We start from the raw sequence: 23,196 nt of genomic DNA, 5'->3' as shown, positions 1-23,196 counted from the left end.
AGGAAAACTTAAGAAATAGGGCCAGAATGAAATCAGAGAGACCACTGGCAATTTATTTCTGCCACAGAAAGTCTATGGACAAGAGGGCACTTAGGAGACATACATTGATATTTTAGATATGTTATATGTTATATATGTTAGGGCATACTTGCATCACATCCTATCTGGTTTCCTCTACATTTTTTTGCTGTAGTTTTTCAAGAGTGGGAAAATCCTGAACGGCTACTGAAATAAATTGGTGTGCAAAATAGCACACTGGAAATGTTTAACAAACCAAAAAGCTGGACTTCCAAGCTGGCATGACTGCAAAAAGGCACGGCGTGAGAACAGACCGCTCAAGATAGGAAGAAGAATAATGCAGGGTTGGTAGGGGAGACAGGCAAATAAGAGCTTGAGATGGGGGACGATGCAGTGCTTCAGTGCCCAAGCCTGGCTAAGAGCAGCAGATGCTGGCACACAGGCAGGGAGGAGGGCAGTTACCATGGCTGGGAATGGCTGTAAAGGGAAGAAAAAACCTCAAGATGTGGGTTTTGGCTGGGTGTTAGGGTAAAAGGCAAACTCTTTAGCCGAGTTATGTTTTAAAAAGAAAAGCGACAGTGGGAAAATCTCTGTTGAATTGGATGTGGAGGGCTGGTTAGGAATAGCAAGAGGAAGCTAAGAGCAGTTTGTGCCAAGCGTCGTGGTAGAAAGGTTCCTGACTATGAAATACATTCATCTGAGAAATAAACTCTGAAGGGAAGTGGAAGAAGCCCCATCATTTGAAATGCTATAACAGGAGCAGACAAAGCACTCAAAAGTGCACTGCAGGGAGCAGCCTTTTTTTGGCAGGGAGCGAGACTTGGATGACCTAATAGCTTCTTTCCATCTCTATTAGGATCACGCAATCCAAAGCCTTTCTCAGAGCAACAGCACAGCCGGCTTTGAAAGTTTGCCCAGTTTTGTCATCGTAGCGTTGGTTACTACCACTACACGCTCCAGCCCCTGCTGATTCCCAGAGCCATTGGTAATAGCTCTGCTGACAAACTCTCTGATTAGTGCAAAACGCTAGCACGCTGCGGAATACATTTTGGAGAGGTTTTGCCACCGAACGGACCAGACCTAAAAAGGATCATAAACAAAATTTGCAGTTTCATGTAAGAGAGTTGACCAGAGAGACAGATACTCTATTTTGATATTCCTTTGCTGCACAGTGTTTAGAGTACCCATTAGTTACAGCTTGCCAGTTTTCATTCTGAAGTCAGATTTCAGTCCTCCTTTTCCATAGTAAGGGTTTGATTTGAAGGAGGTAAAATCTGTCCAATGTATTAAACTGTAACAAAAAGGAAGTTTAGCACATACTGATGTTGTAACTGCATTCCCTATTAAATCCCAGTAGCCCAACTTTGAAATGTAGGTAACTCTCTCAACTGTACAGCTCTAGTTTGAGATTTATTTTTTTAAGAAAAAAGATCAATTCTTAGGAACAAGTGAAGAAAATTCTGAAAATTATACTATCTTATACTATACTATGTAAATACTACAGATTCATTGTGTATTATTGCTTATAGCTTTGAAACAGTACAATGATCCTAAAACATCTTTTGCCTCTCCTCTCCAGTGAGACATTTTGGCAGGAGAGAAACTCCACGGCTGCCCTACATTGGGTCACACCTTTATATTTTCCCTCTCAGCCTGGCTGCAAACCACCAGAAGGTGCAGAAGTGACTTTCACGCCCAAGGGCAGCATTTTTCCCCCATCCACTTGATTTTCAGGCTCTTTGCCCAGGCCGGCTCTATGGCCCTGTTCTCCTCTGCCCTTCTCAGCAAGACTTGGAGGCAGCAGAAAGCAGCGGGAAGGCTCCCTGCTCACTTTGTAGGAGGTTGTTTTCGCTCCCAACAAAGAATGGCTGCAGCACTGCAGAGAAACAGGACTTGCCCTTTCCAAACCTCTGCTGCCTGGGTGCACGCACTGATTATTTGTGAATTTGCAGAAGGTTTCCTAACGCTGTCCTAAGCAGACTGTAAGGAGCCCCAGCATCACCTGGTGTTGCGGTTTAGGGCTGGGCCAGCCACTAAATCCTGGACAGATGCTCTCTATTAACCCCTCTCCCCTTCCCAGAAGGGAAGAGAAAGGAGAATAAGGGAGAGAGACCTTATGGGTTGGAAAATAAACTAACAGATTTAGTAGAACGATAATACTAATACTACAGGATAATATTGTAAATAGCAAAATAATGAAATATATACAAATATGTACAAATATATACAAAACCAATCTAAAATCCTCCCTCTACCCTCCCCCCAATGACGAATACGTCACCAGAGGCTCTGCAGAGCTGGGCACTGGAAAAGTCCCAGACCAAACTCAGCGGCAGTGGGAGCAGGGTGCAGGACACACAAATCAGGATCAGCGGCAGACGAACTAGCAGGGTTCTGCTCAGGCCTCGGCCTCTGCAGGATCGAGATGGACGGAAGGGTCCAAGATGGAAGGGCTCCAAGATGAATGAACGGTCGAGACCCTCGTGATCCCTCAGCTGTATACCGAGTATGACGTGTGTGGGATGGAATACCTAGTTGGTCAGTTTTGGGTCCGCTTCCCCCTCCCATAGGTGCAGACATGGCACCCATGGTGAGGCAATTGTCCTTGAGATTATCAGTTCACACTATCTGGGAAAAAACATGCTGCCAGTTTTCAGCAAGTTCAGCCACTTAAAAGAGACTGAGCTGAAAAGTAAATTCACTAAATAGAAAATTAGTTCAAACCAGGACACCTGGGTAACTCAGAGGCGTTGTTTTTCAAGGGGTGATGGGTCCTGTGCTGCCTTTTTACCAGACAGCCCTGACAGTGATGCTGCTCACGTGAGAGAGAAGCAAAGAAATGTTCAATTGTGTCTGCTTCTGTGTTTGTCAGTGCAAAGATGGAAATCTCTTGGGAAAGAGAGGGAACAATTGAATTATTTTATGCTGAGGCACAGTAAAACTAATTTTAAAAAATTATTGCCTAATGTCCATAATTTATTCACAGTGCTAGTCCCAGTAGAGTTAATAAGACTATTAGGCACTTAAGTATGCACATAGGATTCGGTAACATCAGAATCTAATGTTTTACTTCTATTTTTTTGAAATCTCTTTGTGGCAAAATATGTTCTATTATTTCAGAGTTGTTAGAGGTTTAACAGCATGTTCCCAAATGGATTCTGTGATTAGCAGAAACTCGATAAAAAGGAGTCCAAGTTTTTGAGCACTAACAGGGCCCTCTCGGAGAACCTCAGGAAATACCATGTCTGTGTTTAGGGCACTGCTGTGATCACTCTGCAGGGATGTGAGGTGGACAGCACAGGGTGGGAGAGGTGTAACAGAATTGCACATTGAGAAATTGGGCTTTCTGGATCATCACGTGCTAAAAAGTCAGATGAGGTTAAAGGAAATAGGAGGAGAAGGGAACTAGAATAATAATGGTAATAAGAAAAATGTGGGAAGCACAGATAGTGGAAGTAGAGAGGAAAGAGATGGTCAGATTTGTGAATGCTGATTCCTTTCCGGTAGTCACTTCACTGCCTATTGAATGTATAGCTTCATTATATAGCTGGGCCTGGAGTTCAGCAACACTTCACTGAAGGATGTCTTAATAACAGGAAGGGAGCACAGGCCAGCTGGACAGCTCTGACATACACTTTTCCAGCCCCAGAGGTTTTTTGGTACTGTTATAAAAATCAAAGTCTTTCAAAACCAATCTTAAATTCAAATAAAGTATTTCCTGACCTTTGTTACACCATGTTTCTTACCAGTGCTTATGGCTGAAGTTTTTCAAATTGTCTCTTTTTTAAGATTTTATCTATTGGACAAATGCTGGTAAATAATTAATAAGATAACTCTGTTAGTTAAAGCAGATATCAGGTGATTGAGCTGATGACTCTTTCTTCTAAGAGCAGCCTCCTGTCTGCAAATACGCACCTAAAGACTGGAGATGTCAGTTGTTTGGAAGAAGTAATTTTAAGGCATTTTCTATTTCTACACTAATATGGATTTTATAGAACAAAGATACATATTAAAAGGCAGAAATACAGGTATTATCAACAACTGTTTCTTGCAGTATTTGATTTTGTTTCCATATGCAGAGTTATTCAAAGCCTTTGCTGCATGCTCCTAAATACCTAGGATTTGGCTTGCCATTTGAACAGCAACGCAAGTGTGGCTTATGTAGACATATCCTTTATAGAGCGGCATTCATTTAGCCTTGTATGTACACCTTGTAGAGAAGCTCAGGTTTCGGCTGCCCTCTGTCTGTGTCCCTGGTTGAGCAGACGGATGTTGGAGCTTCACTGCTTTTGCTGTGCATCCAGTGGTGGCCCTGCTGCTCTTCAGCTGGTCAAGGCTCAGCAGAAAGCATTGTAGTAAACATGGGCATGTCTGCACGCCTGTAACAGAGCAGGGGTTTAAGAGAGCAATGCAGTGCTCCTTTTTCTGGGACAGTATGACATTAAAGGTGACACACAGAAGTGCACCTTGCAGCAGAGCAGGTCAGGCCGCAGCTGCCTCACCACGCAGGCTCCAGGCAGTGCTCCACGTAGGGGACTTTATATCCTTCTTCCCTCAGAATGACTTGGAAAAGCAGTCTGAAGTCGCTGGGGATTTGGGTTGTATCCCGTGCTGTTGTTGCAAGGAACTGCTCACACTGATGCACGGTGCCTCAGGGCTTAGCCCTGCCCTGTCCATCAAGGCTGAGAGACTTCCCAGAACTGCAGATAAAACACTATTCACTATTCCTGCCTTGACCTCAGCAGTCCCAGCTTTTATAGAAGACTTGTGGAGCAAAGAAACAGTTTAAAAAAATGTATCCTTTTCCTTCTCCTTTATGTTTAGGGGCTGAACTTGCCAAAGCTTTATTCTTCAAAGGGACCTCTAGCTGAGGTCTCTCTGTGTCTCACCCCTCCTTTCCCGAAATGAGCACTGCGGTACTCTGTCTATAAAAAGACCTCGAAACAGTCCAAAAAGATGCATTGCGACCGTTCCTAACAGACTGCAGTATTATGATCCGTTTAACCAGATCCAGTTCTCCACCCAGTTGTGCACCCCAGTTGTCCTCTCCTGACGGTTCATCCTTACCTTTTAAAGCGTTGGGTTTTAGGCATCTTGTGTTGTTTTCTTCTTTTCGTTTTCATTACAGAGCTGAGGGGGTGAAAGAGGTAAGAACAGCTCTTTTGACCAAAATCCGGATTTGGGTTGGTTCAGTGGATTATGAAAACTGCTCAGGAGTGGGGAGTTTGATGTTTTCATGGGCTGTTAGTGCTTTTAAGTTATCTCACTTAGGATACAGGAATGCCTGAATATTCTCAAATTTTCTTCATCTACTGGCTGAGAGCAGCAGCTCTTTTAGGACTTTTAAGTCTCTTTCATTCTGATCTGATGAGTACTTCTGTAAGGTTAAATGAGGAATTTCCTTCCAGACCATCATACCACTGAGGAAGAGCTGCCGTTTCTGTTCCTTTAGTGGGAAAATAAGTTATCTGTGAAAGGAAGAGGAAGGACCAAGAAGCCACACTCAGAGAAAGGGTCTGACCTCTGCAGTAATAACATTTTTCATTGAATGATATTTTTTGGTTGTTATTAAAATGTTTATCAGTCACTGTCTATTGTAAATAATTAAAAGATTGCAGATGCTGATTTCAGGCTGAGGCCGGGTTATGATCTGCTTAGGTCTGACCAATTTTAACTGTTAGCTACTCGTGGAATGTGGTTGCTCACTCAGCTCACATGCTTTTGTGTCTGTGCCCTGGCATTTATGATGTTCTTGTAGGAAATCAATATTTTAGGTCCATCTTGTTGTGAATAAATTTATGCATAGAGTTCCATTTACAAAAGTCTATCAAAAACAAATAAAAGCCACCAAGTACGTCTGAAGAATTTAATATTTCAGAAAACATTCACACACATCTTTTTTTCATTATTTTCCCAGCCATAAATCTTGACTAAGATTAAATATTGGGCTTGATTATGTTCTACAGGATATAAACTCCATCTGTTCCAAAAAGAACCTCAATTCTGCAAAATTAACCATTCCTTTTAGAAATAAATGTTAATAAAGGGAAATAAATGCAGCCTTGTATTACGTGTATTATTTTTACATGTATTTTACAGAGTTCGTTTAGTAGAAAGAGGATCTCCACATAGTTTGCCCCTCATGGAGTCAGGAAAAGTAAGTACTGAAGGAAGATTTAAACATGTCTGTCATGGTAAATATTTTCAGTAAATTTCCTTTTCTGGTCATTTGTAAGTGAATGCAGCGTTGAGGAAGCTTTATCAGCCGCGCAGACTGAGGACCTTTCTTTACCGTTGAGGTTACAGCACAGGGGTGGTAACTGCTGCATTACTGCTCTCTCAGAAGCTGTTCCTTTTATTCAAAAACATTTTTCTTTGATGCAAAAAGAAGGTATTTCATCCTCCGCATCTCACTCTTGAAACAGTCAACAAATGTGCCACTGGTAAAGGCAGTTTTATTGATGCAGACCCTCTGCATTGAGAGCTGGTCTGAGATTACCAACCTTGTACTCACAGGCTACTGCTCACCTGCAAAGGGACCGTCCCTGGTGGTAGATTTTGACCATTTCGTAGGATTTTTGTATTAGAGGTAAACATTTGATTTCTGAGGAGTTTTTGATCATGGTACAGCTTTCACAAAGATAAGAGGTTTTGTGGCATTTCCCATATTTCTCAGAATTTTTTACATCTATGGACTATTTTAATTTTTTATGATACAAGTCTACTTTAAGTTTTTAAGGATTTCTTCTAGTTTCTTACGAAGGTTTTTTGGGGACAAAAAGTCAGTATATGATTGCATAAGCTAGTATCTGCTTTCTCACTGCATCATGTTTTCTTTCACTAGATCCTCCCAGGAGTACGAATCATTATTGCTAATCCAGAAACGAAGGGACCCTTAGGAGATTCTCATCTTGGTGAGGTGAGTCATGAAAACTTAGCCTTTGTATGCTCTGAACTAAATTGCAGAGATAAAGCTATCATTGTGTATGCAAGTGGTTTCCTATAATACGTCTTATCAGATGCCTGGTTAAGAAGATTGTACAGATCTCTATTGTGCGTAAAATGTGTAACATAATACTTGTATCATCATTAAAATTGTTAGTAACATACTTGATAAATACTAATAATAGCTCAAGTTTGTTAAAAAAATGGAAAAAAAAATCTGCTTTTTCTAGCTGTATTTCCTTCTTGGTGCTTCACTAATTCTGATGGAAACTTACATGAAATATAAGTTTATTGATTAGTCTAATTTCAGCTAGATGGTTTTCCAGTGCTATTCTCTTTATAATCATTGTGCTTCAGTGCACTGAAGTACTCTCATTAGCTGAGTTGAGCAAGGCTATATGTTTTTCCAATTTATTTTATGTTTCTAGAGAGAGAAAAAATGTTATTTTCAATGAACAATTAATGATCTGATTAACAAAATGAAGGATTTTGTAGTCATAATTAAAACTACAATCTGATTTGTGACATTCATCTGTAAGATTGTGTTACTATGAAACTGTAAATATTTCCATGATGCCTTGAGTTAGATGAAATGAATCCTCCATAGATGAAGGTCCCTGCCCTCAGCCTTTAAATTAATCTGCCTCTGTGGTGTTCGTGGAGGATGCTCCACTGGAGTAAATACACTGCACCAGGTGGGGTCTATGGAAAGAGCACCATGGTCTATAGGCTCATCTGAAAATTGCCATGACCCAGCAGAGCTCAGAGCCAGGGAAGTCCTTGGGTAACCTGGGGCCAGAGCACTGCAGGGCAGGCGTCCCCGCAGCCCTGAGCCCAACGTCCCTCACCACCACCACAGCCCAGATCCGCACTCGGACTTTGGGGGTCTCTGCCTAGAACTGGGTCAGTTACGAGTTCAGAGACAGTGTTAAAAGACAGTGTTAAAAAACTGTGTTAAAATGTTACCGTATCATCTAGTTATGATTAAAAATATTTGCAGCAAGAATTTTCAATAATGCTTCACTCTGGAAAGCTACTTTAATTAATACCAGTATAATTCCTTTTAACTTAGATATGGGTTCACAGCACTCACAACGCCAGTGGGTATTTTACCATCTATGGAGATGAATCTTTGCAGTCAGATCATTTTAATTCGAGACTCAGCTTTGGAGACACACAGACTATTTGGGCTCGAACTGGCTATCTGGGGTTCCTGAGAAGAACAGAGCTCACAGATGCAAATGGAGGTAAGAACTTGCTCACCATCTAGATCTGTGCACATAATTTGGATTATTTTGAGGCTAACACTGTGTCTCTTGGCCTGTGCTACCCAACATGTTCAGTCTGTGAAACCTGTAGAACTGCAAAAAAACCTTAGTTAAAATAATCAGAAAATAAAACAGAGGCCAAGATTTCACTGCTGAAACCATTGCTTTTCCTTTGCTGTACCTCAGGTGCTATAAAACCCCTCCACTGGTGACTTTTTGGCACTATTAATGTGCCAAGTGCTTCAACTTGCAAAATATGAAACACAGCTTAAAAATGCCATTATTTGCTCTTGCAGTCATACCCACGGGAATGCATTTATGCAGACAGAAAAACCTTGTGAGTGTGAGCCCTGTCCCTCCTGTGACGACCACCTTCCTTGAGAATTCCTCTGTTGTAAACTTAGAGAAGTTACTGATTTCTCAAATTTCCTTGTCTTCAAACCTGTGGGGATGGTTACTAAGATGTAACACAGGCAGTCGGCTGCAGGAGAGGCTGCAGGGTGTTAGGGTTTCTGCTGGGAACGCAGAGGATTTTGTCATTTGATTTTATGACATTATTTTATGGTTTATGCACATTATTACACATGTAGGCACACCAGCACCGCCAGGCACACAAAGTCTTTGCTTGGGAACACATTCCTTTCCTGTGATTTTTGCAGCACACAGTGCCATGAGCAGGGGCTGGCTGAGGTGGGAGTCCAGGCTGCTGGCAAAGTGGGGTTTCTAGCCGTGCTGCAGGCACCTCCAGGAGGGATCAGAATTAAAAGAGCAGCTCTTCAGCCAAAGAGTGAATTCATCTGAGTTCATCAAATCTGAAAGCATTTTAGTAATCACTGTGGATTATGACTGCTGCCCATGTCCTTGTGTTAGCATCTTCCTGAAGAGATTTACTTTCAGTTGCACAGGCTTTTTTCATTTCATCATGATAGCCCAGCCTTGAGAAGATTCAAGATTCTCTGAGGATATTGCAACTTAAGCATCCCAATGGCTTAAATCTTCTCCTGGCAAAATGTTGCTGAGTCTCCTTTCTCCTCCAACTTTTAGCTCCAAGTGCAGAAAGTTCTTTCTCTGCCCTTTATTACTGGTGTTATATTTTCATTACATTACCACCGTGCAACTATCTCAATTAATGTAAATAGAGCCACTTATCTGCTTTTAAGTCTATTAGCGAATATTATTTCCTTTTTGGATAACATGCAGTCATTTATTATCAGCCTCATATCTTTTAAAAAGTGTAATTTCAGCCTCATTTATTTCTTTAGTCAGTAAAAATTTGTACTATAAGAGCATTACGGTTCAGAGCTTGCCATTTGTCTGAATGAGCAATTTGCTATGAGGCATGTAGGACGTATTTCTCCTTTATTGATAAACACCTTTGTAACACACCGTAAGCACCAGTGCTGACCATCTCAGAGCTGCTGGAAGAACATAATCCATGCTGTTAGGGTCAAATCCATCCTTCCTCTTTCAAAAGAAAGAGAAACAAGGAGCATTTGTCTATTTTGGGCGGCTTAAACAAATGAGTCTGTTCTGCATCCACCCATGAGAAAACCAGGAATTCATCCCACTGTCTTTGGATAAAGACTTCCACCTTTCTCTTCTTCAAGCGGGGACAGTGTTTCTGCCTTCCTTTCTTCTGCTTTCTGCTCTGCATCGGACTTCAGTAATGGAAAATCCTTATTAGTTCAGAAATCACTTTGGGGTTTCAGAAATTTGAGGATAAATTAGAAACATTATACTTTTTTATTTATTAATGTGAACATTTCTGTAATGTAATGTACTGGAGGATAGAATCATTAATGGTTTTTTTCCCTTACAACCAGAACGCCATGATGCACTTTATGTTGTGGGTGCATTAGATGAAGCCATGGAGTTACGAGGGATGAGATACCATCCGATCGATATTGAAACCTCTGTAATTAGAGCACACAAGAGCATCACAGAATGGTAAGGATTTTATAACACCAGGGCTCTTTATATAAAGCGGAAATGCCTATAATGTTTGGGGTTTTTCTTGAGTATTGCAGCTGATCCAGGAAATGGCCTGTCAGGATGGCCAAGGGATTTGTAACCCAGCTGTAAGTATTTCCTTAGGATGAAACTTTTCACAAGCAGATTTAATCAGGAAAGACTATTTTCTGCTAAGATCATTCAATATGTCCCCTTTTTTTGTGTTTTTAAGTACAAGTGAAGGATTAGGTTTTTATTTTGAGAGAACTGGGCAGCTCTCAGGTAGGTCAGTAGCTGTTTTTTGGAGTTTGGGATTGATATTTTAACCAGGAAGAGCAAATCAATATGAGTTCAAGCTTTAGGAGTGTTGTTATTACAAGGAGTAAGCAAGCAAACATTTCAAATAAATGAACACACTAATAAACTTTATTAGTGAACACACTGTTACTTTTGAATTGGTTATTAATAAATCAAGCAGTGTTCAAATCAAGGTCACAATGGAAACCAAAGCAGTAAATCAATGAGTTAATAGTGATGTTGTCTTAATCAATGTGTCACATCATCAAATGCACACAGCAAGTAATCATTTCTTGAGGCCGACATGAGAACAAATTGCTTTTCATTATTCTTGCATCAGAAGACTGAGTCATGTAGTTGTTTTGTTTTGATATAACTTCAGCTCAGCTCTTTTCATCCAAAACGAACCTGTCGCAACAGCCAGAGCAATTTAGTGAGCGTAAGACGTGACTCTCCAGTTTTCTTTTCAATCCTGGCTGCAAAAGTGTGGCCTGAAGCAGAGAACTTAATAATGAAGCACAGCGACTGGACTGGTTTCTTCAGTCAAAACACCTTGCTTTTCTATTAAATATCTGTTAAAATTAAGGCAATTAATTGCTGGGCTGGCTCTTACTGAGGTTTTGTTTTATTGCCTCCTCCCTAGAACTTCATTGCAGCTGGCATGGTCTTGTGCCAGCTAACCATGACACAGGGTGGCGGATGCTGTGTCCTCATATAGACCAGTGTGGGCACTTCAAAGATGCTGTGAAAGTCTCCTTGAAAATGTGTCAGATCGATATCAGCAGTGGATGGAAAGTTTTCAGCTCAAGCTATTTAGGGACAGCTCTATTTTTAGATGGCCTCGAAGTGTGAGGTCATGGGCAGTGAATGAAGTAGCCATATCTCACTGCAGAAATGGTCACCATGGGTTTCGGTGGCCAAAAATGCCTAAGTTATGTTCTTTTTTGAGAGTCCTTTGAGGATCCTTTTCCTTCTATTACGATGGAAACCCTGAGTGGGATAGTGGCAGCCAAAAAAAAGGTTGGGGTAAGCTGGGAGGACCAAAGAAAAAGGCCACTGAATTTATGCAAGAAGGTAGAAGGAGATGCAAATAATTCTCAATGCCTTAACTACTTAATCCCAGTAGTCGGGTGATAATGTGCAAGGCACATGTGCGAGATTTCAGACAATGCCCTGTACTGTTGCTACCCTTTGCCCAAAGGCTGAAAATGAAAGTCTTCAGGGTTTTTTTGGTCAAAGAGGAGAGAGAGATTGCTGATGAGTTGTTTCTCTGATGTGGCCCCTGCAGAGAATGTTCAGGGCAACAACATCTGGTTTGCTCAGTTCCCAGCCTCTTCCCAACCAGTGCTCTGCCCAGGAGCTCTCTCAAGCCACCACCATGGAGTTTTCATTCATAGTCCTAGTCCTGACTGTCCTTGACTTCTCGCACTTCACTTCTTTTTCACCTTCTCTTTGAGATACTCCTCTTGTCTATTTTGTCAAATACCGCCTGACAAAGTAATAGTTAAATCTTTCTTTTTATATGCACTTTGTGTACACCTTTCTTTGGACAGGGGCACGAGCCTCTGTTCTTGTTGGAGGCTGCTGTTGTTTTGGTTACAATGACCCATTAAGGATTTAACTGGACCCATACCTATTGCAAGCAAAAGTACTGGGTACATCCAGTCAATAGAATGTAAAAACAGCCTCAGCTTCCAAGAAACACATGTTCATTTTGTAACATTTAATGCTGTGAGGAAAGCAGTGACTTGACATGAGATTCTGCTAAAAAGTCTTTTCAAATTATTCTTATCTCTTAAGAAATTCTAGCAAATTTTATCAAGAACTTTTTCCTCTGGACCTCCTGTGTCTCAATATGTAACAAGCAAAGGAGTGGCACAGTCTGTTTATATTGTGATGTGTAACTACACCAGGCCTTTTTGAAAGCGCTTTTAATACTGCAAAATATCTTGAGAAATAATGTGTATGTGTTTTAATTAAAGCACATTGTTGACTCATTTAAACTTCAGACCCTTGAAAGAGGAACAGAACATAGCTTCCTGGAATTTGATGAGGAGTGGTTTTCTCTCTCTGTTTAATGACAAAGAGGCAAAGCTACCCAAGATATTTGGAGAAGAAAACCATTATGGGCCTCTTTCTCTGGAGGTGTTTCAACAGCTTCCTTGCTTTTCCTGAAGCATTTGGTGGGATGGCAGCAGCAGGAAGGGCCGTTCCCAGCTCAGTGCATTGGCTGTGTTGCATCCATTGAGTGTGACACCATCATTTCTTGAGAAAGTACAGCCTTCCTGGGTCCATTGATTTTTGTTTGAGGTTGTTTTGGGGTTTTTTTATTCATCAAGGCTAGAAAGTTAATGTAAGTGATACATGCAGCCCAATATGTCTTCATCTCAATATGCCTTCATCTCAACTGGTGAGAACATAAAGGGCTGTATTTCATTTTACTTACAGGCATCAGCACTAGGTTAGAATCATGACATACGAAATGAGTTTTAAATTAAACTGAAGCCCTCTTAGGAGTGTCAATGGCCCTAGGACTTAAGCTTCATGAAGGTTCTGGGAATCAGTCTTCTGAACTCTGACAAACTAACTTCTCCTAAGCCATGTTTTGGGGACCTGCTCCTGAATCCTGCCATTAATTGCTTACACAGGTAACAAGCTAACAGTAGGTTTAAGGCATGATTTCAAGTGCTTATATTTTAATAAACCCTCCCCAGGCTCTTTTATTAAAATACATATAATACTAAATTAGACGTTTGTACAGCAAACTATAAAAATTCTAGGAACTCTTTGGAGATGGTCACCTGCACAGACTGGTACTTTATTTTGTTAATATTCAGCAAAACTTACTAGAATGTCTGTGAAAACAAAATTATAAATTAAAATTCCTTTCATAGCAGTATTAAGTCAAAAAGAGCCAGCACAGCCTTGCTCCGGCTGCCCATTAGTTTTCCAGATCAATAAGCACATAAGAATTCAATCAAATAGTACTGTGGCAGGATCTGAAAATGATTTTTTTTTTAACAGTAAGTACTTTTCTCCTACAATCCATTCTGTAAGCATCAACATAGAGCACATTTCCATAGCTAACTTTTGGGCAAAGTAAGATATGTTTCCTAAGTACAGGGATTTTCAGAATTTTCTTAGTAGGTCAAAGCAGTGCACTTCTGTCCCAGTCAAGCGTCAACCTTAGGGTAAGCAGCTCTTTTTGAAGTGGGCTTATACATATATAATATATTCTAACTTTCAGATGCTTATGCTCAAAACAGATCTGTGAAATTATCCCCTGATTTTATAAGGTAAAGGAGGATGAAGTACAGGGCTTGATGCATGAGTTACATGTGTAGAATATTAGTTGTGCTATGGAATGAGTTAGAGGAAGAAATAACCATTGTCTGTGTCTTAAACACCTGCAGGAAAGATTGAGGTTTCTCCTTGTGGAGCCTCTGTCCTCCTGGCCTCCAGTGAGACCTCTGAGTCTTTGGGGACATTTGAGATGTGGGGAGGAGGATGGAGGGAAGCATCCACCAGGCTTTCACACCCTCCCAGCCTCCAGGTTTGGAAGGATAAATGCATTACCCTTAGCCAGAAAAGATGCCCAGTAGCAGAAACCAAAATTTACCTGCTTCAGCTCAAGGGTTTAACCAAAATTTTGGGGTCTTAAAAAGTTCTTTTAGTAAAGAGGAGATACTGGTGATAATGGTGTTCCCTTGACCATCTCACCTGTTAATAAGGATTAAAAAAACTCCCGTCCCCTTAAACCCAATAGAAATAAACCACAACTGAAATAAAACAGATGGAGACACTGCTTATTTCTCTGTAAACCAATTGGTCCAGAAGAATCGCAGCTATTTTCACTGAGCTCTGTCCTGCCTGGACAGCAGCCAGCCCAGTCCAGAAGGCACGCAGCCGTGTGAGCCTGGCCCCGTCCCTGGCACCCGGGGACCTCTGCACTGTGCCATGTCAACCTTCCCAGGGCTCCACACCCTTTGGCTGGGCAGCGTTTATCCCAGAGATCTCTCAACTCGGACTCCGTTCCTGCTGTTTGGTGCCTCCTCTTTTAACCTCCTTTGCTCTTCTGGGCTGCTCTTCAAAAAGCCCAGAGAAGACCCCTCCACCCACATGTCACTCAGGAGGCCTTCTTGAACACAGCAGCGCTGCAACACTTCTCTGGCTTCAGAGAGAGCTGCACGGCGTCTGACCACCTCCTTACATGGCAGGCAAGGATTAGACTCAAGTTTCTGTAAAATTTAGCCCAACACTTCGCATTGCAGCAATATTAAAGTGAGAGCAAGTGGGGTTGTTCTTCTGCCCCTGCCTGCAGCCATGTTCTCTATTGGTACTTACACTTTGTGGTGAGCATACAGAAGGAGCCTTAGGAGTTGAAACAAAAGGTAACCAAGGTGGAATGAAAAGGGTAAAAAATGAAAAGGGTAAAAAAAATCCCACTGCTCATGCTGTTTTTTCTCTCGTTGCAGTGCGGTGTTTACCTGGACAAATTTATTGGTCGTTGTAGTTGAGCTGGATGGATCGGAGCAAGAAGCTTTGGACCTGGTTCCTCTGGTCACCAACGTGGTCCTGGAGGAGCACTATCTGATTGTTGGGGTGGTGGTGGTTGTGGACATTGGTGTAATTCCTATCAACTCCCGTGGAGAGAAACAACGTATGCACCTACGAGATGGATTTTTGGCAGACCAGCTAGATCCCATCTATGTGGCCTACAACATGTAGTCTTGTACCTTAAAGCTTCCATGGACTTTACTATAGATGTATAAAATTTTTTGGTGTCCACTAAAAAGTGTGCAGATAAGATGCTGACACTCATCAGAATGGAACTGTTTCTATTACGACTTTTCAAAGCAGTCACGATTGGCAGGAAATAAAATGTGAAATGTTTTCTTTTACCACTAAATTTTAGAAAAGAAGGACTATGGGGTAAGGCCCTTCAGGGTGTTGGAAAAGCCCATTTTAAACTTTTTTTTTTTTTTGCTTATTGGACAATACTGCTTTTTGAGTAAATGTGGCTTTGTATTTTACATTAAGTAAGCTGAAGTAGATTTTTTTTTTTATTCTGCCCTCCAAATGGATTCTTTTAAAACAATTTGCATACTAATACAAATAATCATTTTCTTCATTTGTTTTAATATGTCATAAAAAGCTGATGAATACAGACCTGTTACTAACTTAAGCCATTTTAGATCCCACATCTTAGGAAACTATGTAGTGGTACGAGGAGAATACCCAAAGTAGCACCTTTCGATTAGAAATCTCGCAGCTTTCTGTCAGAGATGCTGAAAGCCCAAAGGCCAAAGAGCCTTTGCTGTTAGCGTTAGAATGGAAGAAATTTATAAATAAGGTGTATTTCGGCAATGAACTTGCAAATATCTTTGTACTGAACTAAAAAGATAAAATAAGTTAACTACTTCTTCTGTAATTATGTACAAAACGTTTAATTTATTTTGATCTCTTTAGAAGTATAAAAGAGAAAAAACATTCAAGAATATTAAACTCTTGAAATGTTTGCTAATATAAAAACAAAGTGTTGTATTATCTTGAGTGGATAGTATCACATCAAATATATATATATGAAATATAAATTCACTAATGACAAAAGATTTTAAAGTTTAAAATGCAGTACTTGTCACTTGCATGGTGTCTCCCACTGTAGATAATCAAATGTTACTCACAAATTTTTGGAAAAAAAAGAAAGCAATCCTGGATTGCTAAGTATCCCTGTCGAAAAGAATCCTCTAGATACCAGCAAGTGGAATTATTGCTGCCTTTAAGGCAGTGAATGAATTTAAGACTAAAAAATGCACTACAATAATTTTCTTTTCTTTGCCATGGAGGCAACAATAAATATTCGTGCTGGCATGTGCATACACTTGTTAGACTTAGAAAAGGCAGGTTGAGGAATAGCACTGTTGTCTAGCTGCAGAACTTTGTTGCACAATTTTTTTCATTGTTTTAGTTGGTGTTTTTATTGCTATAAGGAAACGTTTTGGGGTTATTTGCACAGAGTTCTCGATTTGCCTCTCAGCTAGCACACGTAGCTCGGTGGCCAATGCATCCAGTTTACATTTACAGGAAACGATTGTTTCGATGGTCTTTAATTTATTCCTTAACAGAGAGGAGGTACAGTCACTACAGCCGGTCTGGCACCAGTCGTGCGTCTGCTAACAGCCCCCAAACAGCGAAGAACCGATCTGCCTGGTCAGAGCACGGAGCCGTCCCGCGGCCTCCGAGCCGAGGCCATCGCGGGAGAAGAGTAGGAAAACACGCATCACAGCTGCCTTCATTTTACTACCTTTGGACAAAAGAGAGGTTTGAGTCCCCAGTTCTGTTGTCTTCCCGGCACCCCGCACCCCTTTTTTAAAGCCTTCCCCTTCCTCCATGTGGTTGTAACTGAACCGACCTGTTTGTGATCCAGAGTGGGGTTTACCAGCTGCAGTCCAAGAGTGCTTTTCTTATTGTCCCCGATGACGTTCGTGTGCTGGCTCTCATTACCGGATATGCATGACTAAGATTGTTGCAGGGCAAATGTAACCATGTTTATATCATGTCTAAGGGAGTCTCGATGCTGGGTGTTTAAAATCTCTTTACAAGGTAGGGACGTTTTAGTCTGCATGTACAGTACAGAGCATCTCGCCACGTCAGCCGCGGTTTTGTTCGGCTCATCCTTCCCGCCCTCACTGTCCTGTGAATAGCCCTGTTCATGCTCTGAAGACCAGTCCTATATTTTGTCAAATTCATTTTCTGCTCCCTAAAAAGAATAAAAATCTGTTCTTAATGGCAAGTCGTCGTCGTAAGGTTTCGGACGAGGTGTCGATTGATTACAAACATAATTGCAGTGTGTGAACTAACTTGTGAAGTCCTGCTATCGCTGATCTCAGTACTGCAAAACCAATCTTGCTGTCGTTCAAAGTATCACTTTAACCTTCGCGAAGTCAATTTTACATTTGCAGAGAATAAAAGAGCTGCAATGCAGTTGTGAAACGCAGTTAATAACAGCTCTCTTCTGCAACCTGTCATCCGTGGTTGTTAAATCCTGAGTTAAGAGAAGTGATAAACCGAGTTTCTGGTTTTGTTGTGCAAGCAAAAGGAAGGAAACATTTAAGCACCATCAGACTGAGCAATAAAGAAGGATTGTTCTGTATTAGAAATCGTACTGTAGATAAACCATTCATGAGAATGTATCAAATGTTTGTCTTGTGACCTTGTGCTTTTGGAGTCAGACAAAACCATGTAATCAACTTGATGCACATGCACAAAAAAGAGGGTACACAATGAACATTTAAACACAAAACTAATCAAACAGGAGCAGATTCCTCATGGTGCTTGTTTATTATATATATTTAATCCTGCTTGACACTTTACCCAAGGGAAGACTGTCCCTTTTATCAGTTGAATGTTAGCAGCGTTATTTCATAGAGTGTAGTGACTGGTTAGAGAAATTCATGTAACTCAGCCAATCACAGTTTCAAACAAAAATTTTTATGTGCAAAGGACAGCAACCTTCTTGTATGTTAAACCACCAGTACGCTTTGTACATCTGTGATAACGCCTGTTTTATATTCAAATGAACAAATAAAAGCTTTTATTTTTGTTGCTCTGAAAATATCGGTTTCTTAATTAGTCATCTAAAATGGAGCTTCCGAGAGCTGCGGCCGCTCGGCGGAGGAACGTGGAGAGCTATACTGTAATTTTATTTTGTTTACCTCTCTTGTTGCATAATTTATGAGTACAAATCATTATACTTTTAACAATGTTTAAATACTGGTGTGGGCATTTATTGCTGAAAGACTTTCATATGGCAACAAATGTTTTTTGTGAAATGTTTTTTTAATTCTTTTTAATATATTCAAATATACTGTTCACATTTTTGCTGAAAGTGTAAAGATTATTGTAAGCTTGGTAACATTTTGTGAGAAGCAATAACAAGCATTAGTACTGTAAAACTCCTCGGATTTGTCACTTCTCACTTTTGTTGAAGGTCTTGCTGGTTGCTGATCAGTCGCTGGAGTTACTGGAGCTGTTACCCGGTGTCGCAGCTCTGCTGGAGCCTTCTGCCAGCAGAAATAGATACACACGTGTGGGGCTGAACCTCCGTATCCATTCAGAAGCCTTGGACAACCAGATAAAACCAGTAGGAAATGTGATCTGCTTGTTTCCATGGGCCTTCTCCAAAAATACCTTCATTGCAGAGCGGGCTCCCGGCCGCCAAGCAGCAGCGACCCCCAAGCAGGGGTTTGGCCCTAGCTCTGATTTTCCAAATGTGATGCCAAAGGGTGAAACTCTAAGTCCTCATGTCCTTGGTAGCCCGTCTGAGGAGCTCAAGGTACAAAATCCTGTCTCCAATGGCTCCAATTTTGCGTTGCTCATCACAAGAGGCAGGTGCGGGTTAGAGGACCCACGATTTTCCAGAGCAAAGAGCGCAACCCGAAAATGGTGCGAGGGAGAGAACAAGTGAGGGGTGGCAGAAGGAAGAGGATGGCGGAACAGCAAGAAGTTCCTGACTCAGTTTTACAGATGGGTTTATAAAAAAGAATTATTTTTGATGTTTTGTGCTAATGAAGATGAGGATTTTTAAAAGGTCAAGATCTTTCAAATACACATTTTTTAAAAATGTGTTAAATGGTGACTACAGCGCTGAAAAGCTGGTGGGGAATCTCCAACAAAAACTAAATTGTAGTAGGGTTAGAAGAATAATCCTGTGCACAAGAAGAGCAGTGTAATTTACTCATTATCAGGTTGATGCTAACAAGAACTGGAAAAAAAAGCTTGATAAAAGACCTTGCACTTTTTGTGTTTTTCTTCAACACAAAGATGTGCTTTATGCAGCATTATCGTCTAAGGCAGGGAGGGAGGGACCGCAGAGATCAACATCAAATTCTCACCATTCCCTCGTGAACGAAATCGCAGGAGAGCTGGGTTCGGGGAGCGTCTTTCTCCCGCACAGCTTTTTGCAGCCGGGGCGGTTGCAGACCCCTCTGCAGCCCTGGGGGTACAAATCCCCGCTGGTGTGGGCCCAAAATGTCATCCCAGTGGGGATGGACCTCCCTGTCCCAAGGGTGAGACCTGGCTTTGAATTTTTTATATGTTTTAATAGAGGAACTTTTTGCTTGCATTCATCAATGCCAAAGCCCTGTTGTCTTCTGTGTGATCCACCCCGGAGGGAAAAACAAACAAAACCGAAACAAAACCACCACTGTCTTTGTCTCAGGGAGCCCAGAACACAAGTAGCAATAATTTATAGGATTATTGCAAAATGTTATACATCTATGGCCAGTCAATGGGCTGATCCTAAAGGCACAAAGCTGATCTTGCTCTAATTTCATGTTTTGTTAGATTAACGATGACAGGCTTCATGCAAGGGAGTGTCCTGTGGAGGGCTCTGAGGGAGGGGATGAAGCCGGTGGAAACGCCATGACAGGGAAGGACTCCAAAATGTGTCAGCATGTGGGAAAGGTCTGGAGATCTGGGGAGAGGCAACGAGAGAAGAGTTGGACTGACCCATCGCTGCTCAAGAGGACACCAGTAGAGGAAGCCATAAGTGAAGGGCAGGTTTAGGAAGAGCATTTGGTGTAGAAGGGAGGTAAGGCCAGACTTGGTTGAAGTACCAACCACCTGCTGACCTCTGCCACGGGGCTTTGGGACGAGAACCAAGAGAGGGAATGGATGGAGGTAGGAGGACAGACAAAAGGGCAAGGCATGGACAGAGGTCATCCCAACCTGAAAGATTCAGGAAACTGCAAAAAAACCACCCCAATTCTGTATCAGGGAGAAGGCAAGACTGAAGCAGGCAAATGCTGAGAGTAGATCAGGGTAAGAAAAGCAGCTGCAGGCAAGAAGAGAAGAATGTTTCCATGAGGCAGAGTCAGGAGGGGAATGTGGCATGTGTAGTATTCATGGAGGAGAGGAAGAGGAGAATTTGAGCCAACAAATGCCCTAAGGAAATTAGTGGTCAAGGAGATGATAGAAAGGAATTAAACTTTCCATTGCAGACACCTTTGCTCAGTAATATTTCCTCTCACAAACATTTGGTTTCAGACACTTTCCTGAAATCAAGGAGGACTTTTTTTCACGTGCCCCCTTTGCTCCCCACTGCTCGTAGCTGGGGGGGAAGTTAGACACTCACGGGCATTTGCAGGGTCTGCAGCCGTGTGCCTGCCCTGCATGGCCACCCTGCAGGAGAAAATTCTTTACTGAAACAGGTGCCCAGGGAAGTGATGGAGGTGTTCAAATGTGTAAATGTGGCACTTCGGGACATGGTTTAGTGGGCATGACAGTGTTGGGTTTGCAGTAGGACTTGGTGAGCTTAGAGGTCTTTTCCAACCTTAGTGATTCTATAAAAGAAAGTCAAAGCAGAAAAAAACCAAAAGAACACCAAAAACCCTTGGTTACTTCCTTGGATCCAGTTCTGCACTTCTTTCATACGATAAGCCCTAGCGAAGTCACATCAACAGAGATTACAGAGTTGGCCTGTGTAAAAGGAGCTCAGGAATGTTCTGATGGGTGTCTCCCACCCTACAGCTGAGCTACGTGTCCTGCACAAGCAGAGTTCCCAGTGGCTGCTGTGGTGCCCTAAAGCTGGGCCAGCGGCCATGCTGTGCTGTTGGGCAGGGAGGGCTCGCAGCTGGCACAGGCTGGGCCCCACCAGGCAGCTGGCAAGGCCAACAGGGTGGCAGGCTGGGTTGTGCCAGGGCTGGGGAGCTGAGAGGGAGGCCTGTAGCTTTTAGCTTGAATTCCTGGCCACTCTATCCCTGCACAGCCCTTGCCTACTGTTGATACTTCTCCACCAGGCCAAGCTTAAGGTGGCTCAGAGCTCCCTTGGATGTAGCTGGTGGCAGTGCTTTCGCAATGGTGTGGCACTGCGGGACGGGTCCAGTGCTCACCCGTGGACAGGCACCCAGCACCCTGCAGCAGAGCCTGGCTTTGTGTGCCGCCTCCTGCTCTCCTTTCAGGCGCTGAAAAGCCACCGTTACCACACTGACTGGAGTGCAATACAAGCTTCAGGGCTTGGGCTGTTTCTCCAGGGCTGCTGGTGGGGAAGTGGGGAGCAGTGCTGGGCTCTGGCTCAGCATCCAGCTCTGACTCCCAGTGCTGGGTTAGTGTGGAGCGGCCTGGTCACTGCTGTGGTGGTTGAACAGAGCCCAGAGTTACAATGTTGCTGGCTCTAGTGTCTGCAGGAAAAAAAATAAGACGCAATTGCATTACTGAGCGGCCTATCTTGCCTTTCTTCAGGGGAAAAAAAAAAGGCTTTCCAGCACTCATGGTCTTACAGACTTGTGAAAAGACCAGGAAGGGCTGTCACTCGGTCAAGTGCTGTGGCAGCCAAAGAAATTGTCTCTCTAGTGCATCAGCCACGCATGGCAGAGTTTCTGGCCGAGCTTTTTCTTTGGGAAGGAGCCAGTGTTGCTCCTTGGCGGGAGCTGAATAGCATCGGAGGCAGCAGAGAAGCTCCCTGCCTGCACCCCCACTGCCTGCACTGCTGGGGTTTGGAGGCCTCACTTTGCTCCCACCTGAACACGCCAGGCCCACACAGCTCTGGTGTGGAAATGGCTCTCTTTCCTCCTAACGAGGGCAGTTAATGGGGGTGCCCTGATGAGCCTAGGCATGTGTGCGTGACCCACACCAAGCAAAACCCTCTGAGCACAAAGCACTGATTCCCTTTTTTGATCTTAATGAGGCCATTTTTCACCTTGAAGGTCCTGTTACAAGAGACAAAAAGCAGTGCATTGCTGTGGCTGGGCACAGTGAGATCACAGCTCCACACAGGCCTGGCTCCCACACACTCTTCCCATGGGCAGAGGAGATGCAGAGACCTTGCGTGGCAGCAAGCAGGGCCCAGAGTCACCTGCAGCAGCTGGCTGCAAAGATACTTTTCCGCTTAACAAAGTAGTTAAAATAGTGCTCTGGCTTTATTAATAAACCTTGTTTTCTGCTGCAGAAGTCCTTTTCCAAACGCTAGTAAAGCATTTAGCATACCCAGCTTCACAGTGTCTTCTCTATGCAGAACAGCTTATTTTGAGATACTTCTCTGGGGCAAATCCCATTTCCATTGAAGCTTTATACCAGCTTAGTTTTCACTTCCAGGGAGTTAACAGAAACTGGCCAGTGGCTTCATAAACAAACACATCACTCTGCCTTTTAGCATGGCCCATTCTTGTTCTCTCAGCCTTTCTTCTGTATTAGCTTCAATTATCAGTCCCCTTCTATGTTAAAATTATCTGCAAAGCAGACGCTGTATTTAATTTCAGCCCCTCCACTGCTGTTTGCCAAGCCTGAAGGCATCTTTCCTCACTTCACTACCAGCTCCAGGGCCATGAGACCAGAGAGGTCTTGGGGCAGGCATGGCCCTGGGGAGCAGGAGGGATAATTTAGAGTTAATTTTCTGTGGGTTCTCTTTCCAATTTTACAATTTTGTTCCTTTAGCAGTGCAGCATTTCTTTTTTTTAAAGTGCATTACTCAGAGTCCAGCATACTTTTGAGCCTTTTGACATTTGAAAATAAGTGTATTAAGATAAAATATGACAGGGTTGTGGGTTTTTTTCAGGATTTCAAAAGGTCCAAGATAGTTGTTTTTTTTCCATTTACATTACCTGTAAACATTTCCCACTTAAAACATGAAGTACTTGCACAAATGGATGGACCTTTCCACTTGCAATTGAATTTCCTTAGCATGATACAATGCAAGAACGGCCTTTCCGGTTTTGATCTC

At 42.4% G+C, this 23,196-nt stretch overlaps 1 protein-coding gene across 2 annotated transcripts in view; it reads left to right on the top strand.

Moving 5' to 3' along the window:
• DIP2C (DIP2 disco-interacting protein 2 homolog C (Drosophila)) overlaps positions 1 to 15,470 on the top strand; it is a 139,293-nt gene extending 123,823 nt beyond the window's left edge. For both annotated transcript variants that reach the window (XM_010182260.1, XM_010182262.1), the window contains 5 exons: positions 6,118 to 6,175; positions 6,863 to 6,937; positions 8,036 to 8,210; positions 10,055 to 10,178; positions 14,954 to 15,470. In XM_010182260.1, coding sequence (XP_010180562.1) covers positions 6,118 to 6,175; positions 6,863 to 6,937; positions 8,036 to 8,210; positions 10,055 to 10,178; positions 14,954 to 15,206 — 685 coding nt within the window. In that variant the 3' untranslated portion in view covers positions 15,207 to 15,470. The remainder of the gene's footprint in view (positions 1 to 6,117; positions 6,176 to 6,862; positions 6,938 to 8,035; positions 8,211 to 10,054; positions 10,179 to 14,953) is intronic.
• Positions 15,471 to 23,196: the final 7,726 nt, after the last annotated feature.

Source organism: Mesitornis unicolor, unplaced genomic scaffold, assembly GCF_000695765.1.
Source record: "Mesitornis unicolor isolate BGI_N332 unplaced genomic scaffold, ASM69576v1 scaffold2004, whole genome shotgun sequence".
NCBI classification, from domain to species: domain Eukaryota; kingdom Metazoa; phylum Chordata; class Aves; order Mesitornithiformes; family Mesitornithidae; genus Mesitornis; species Mesitornis unicolor.
The sequence above is the reverse complement of the archived record's forward strand: the minus strand, read 5'-3'. Positions and strand labels throughout refer to the sequence as shown.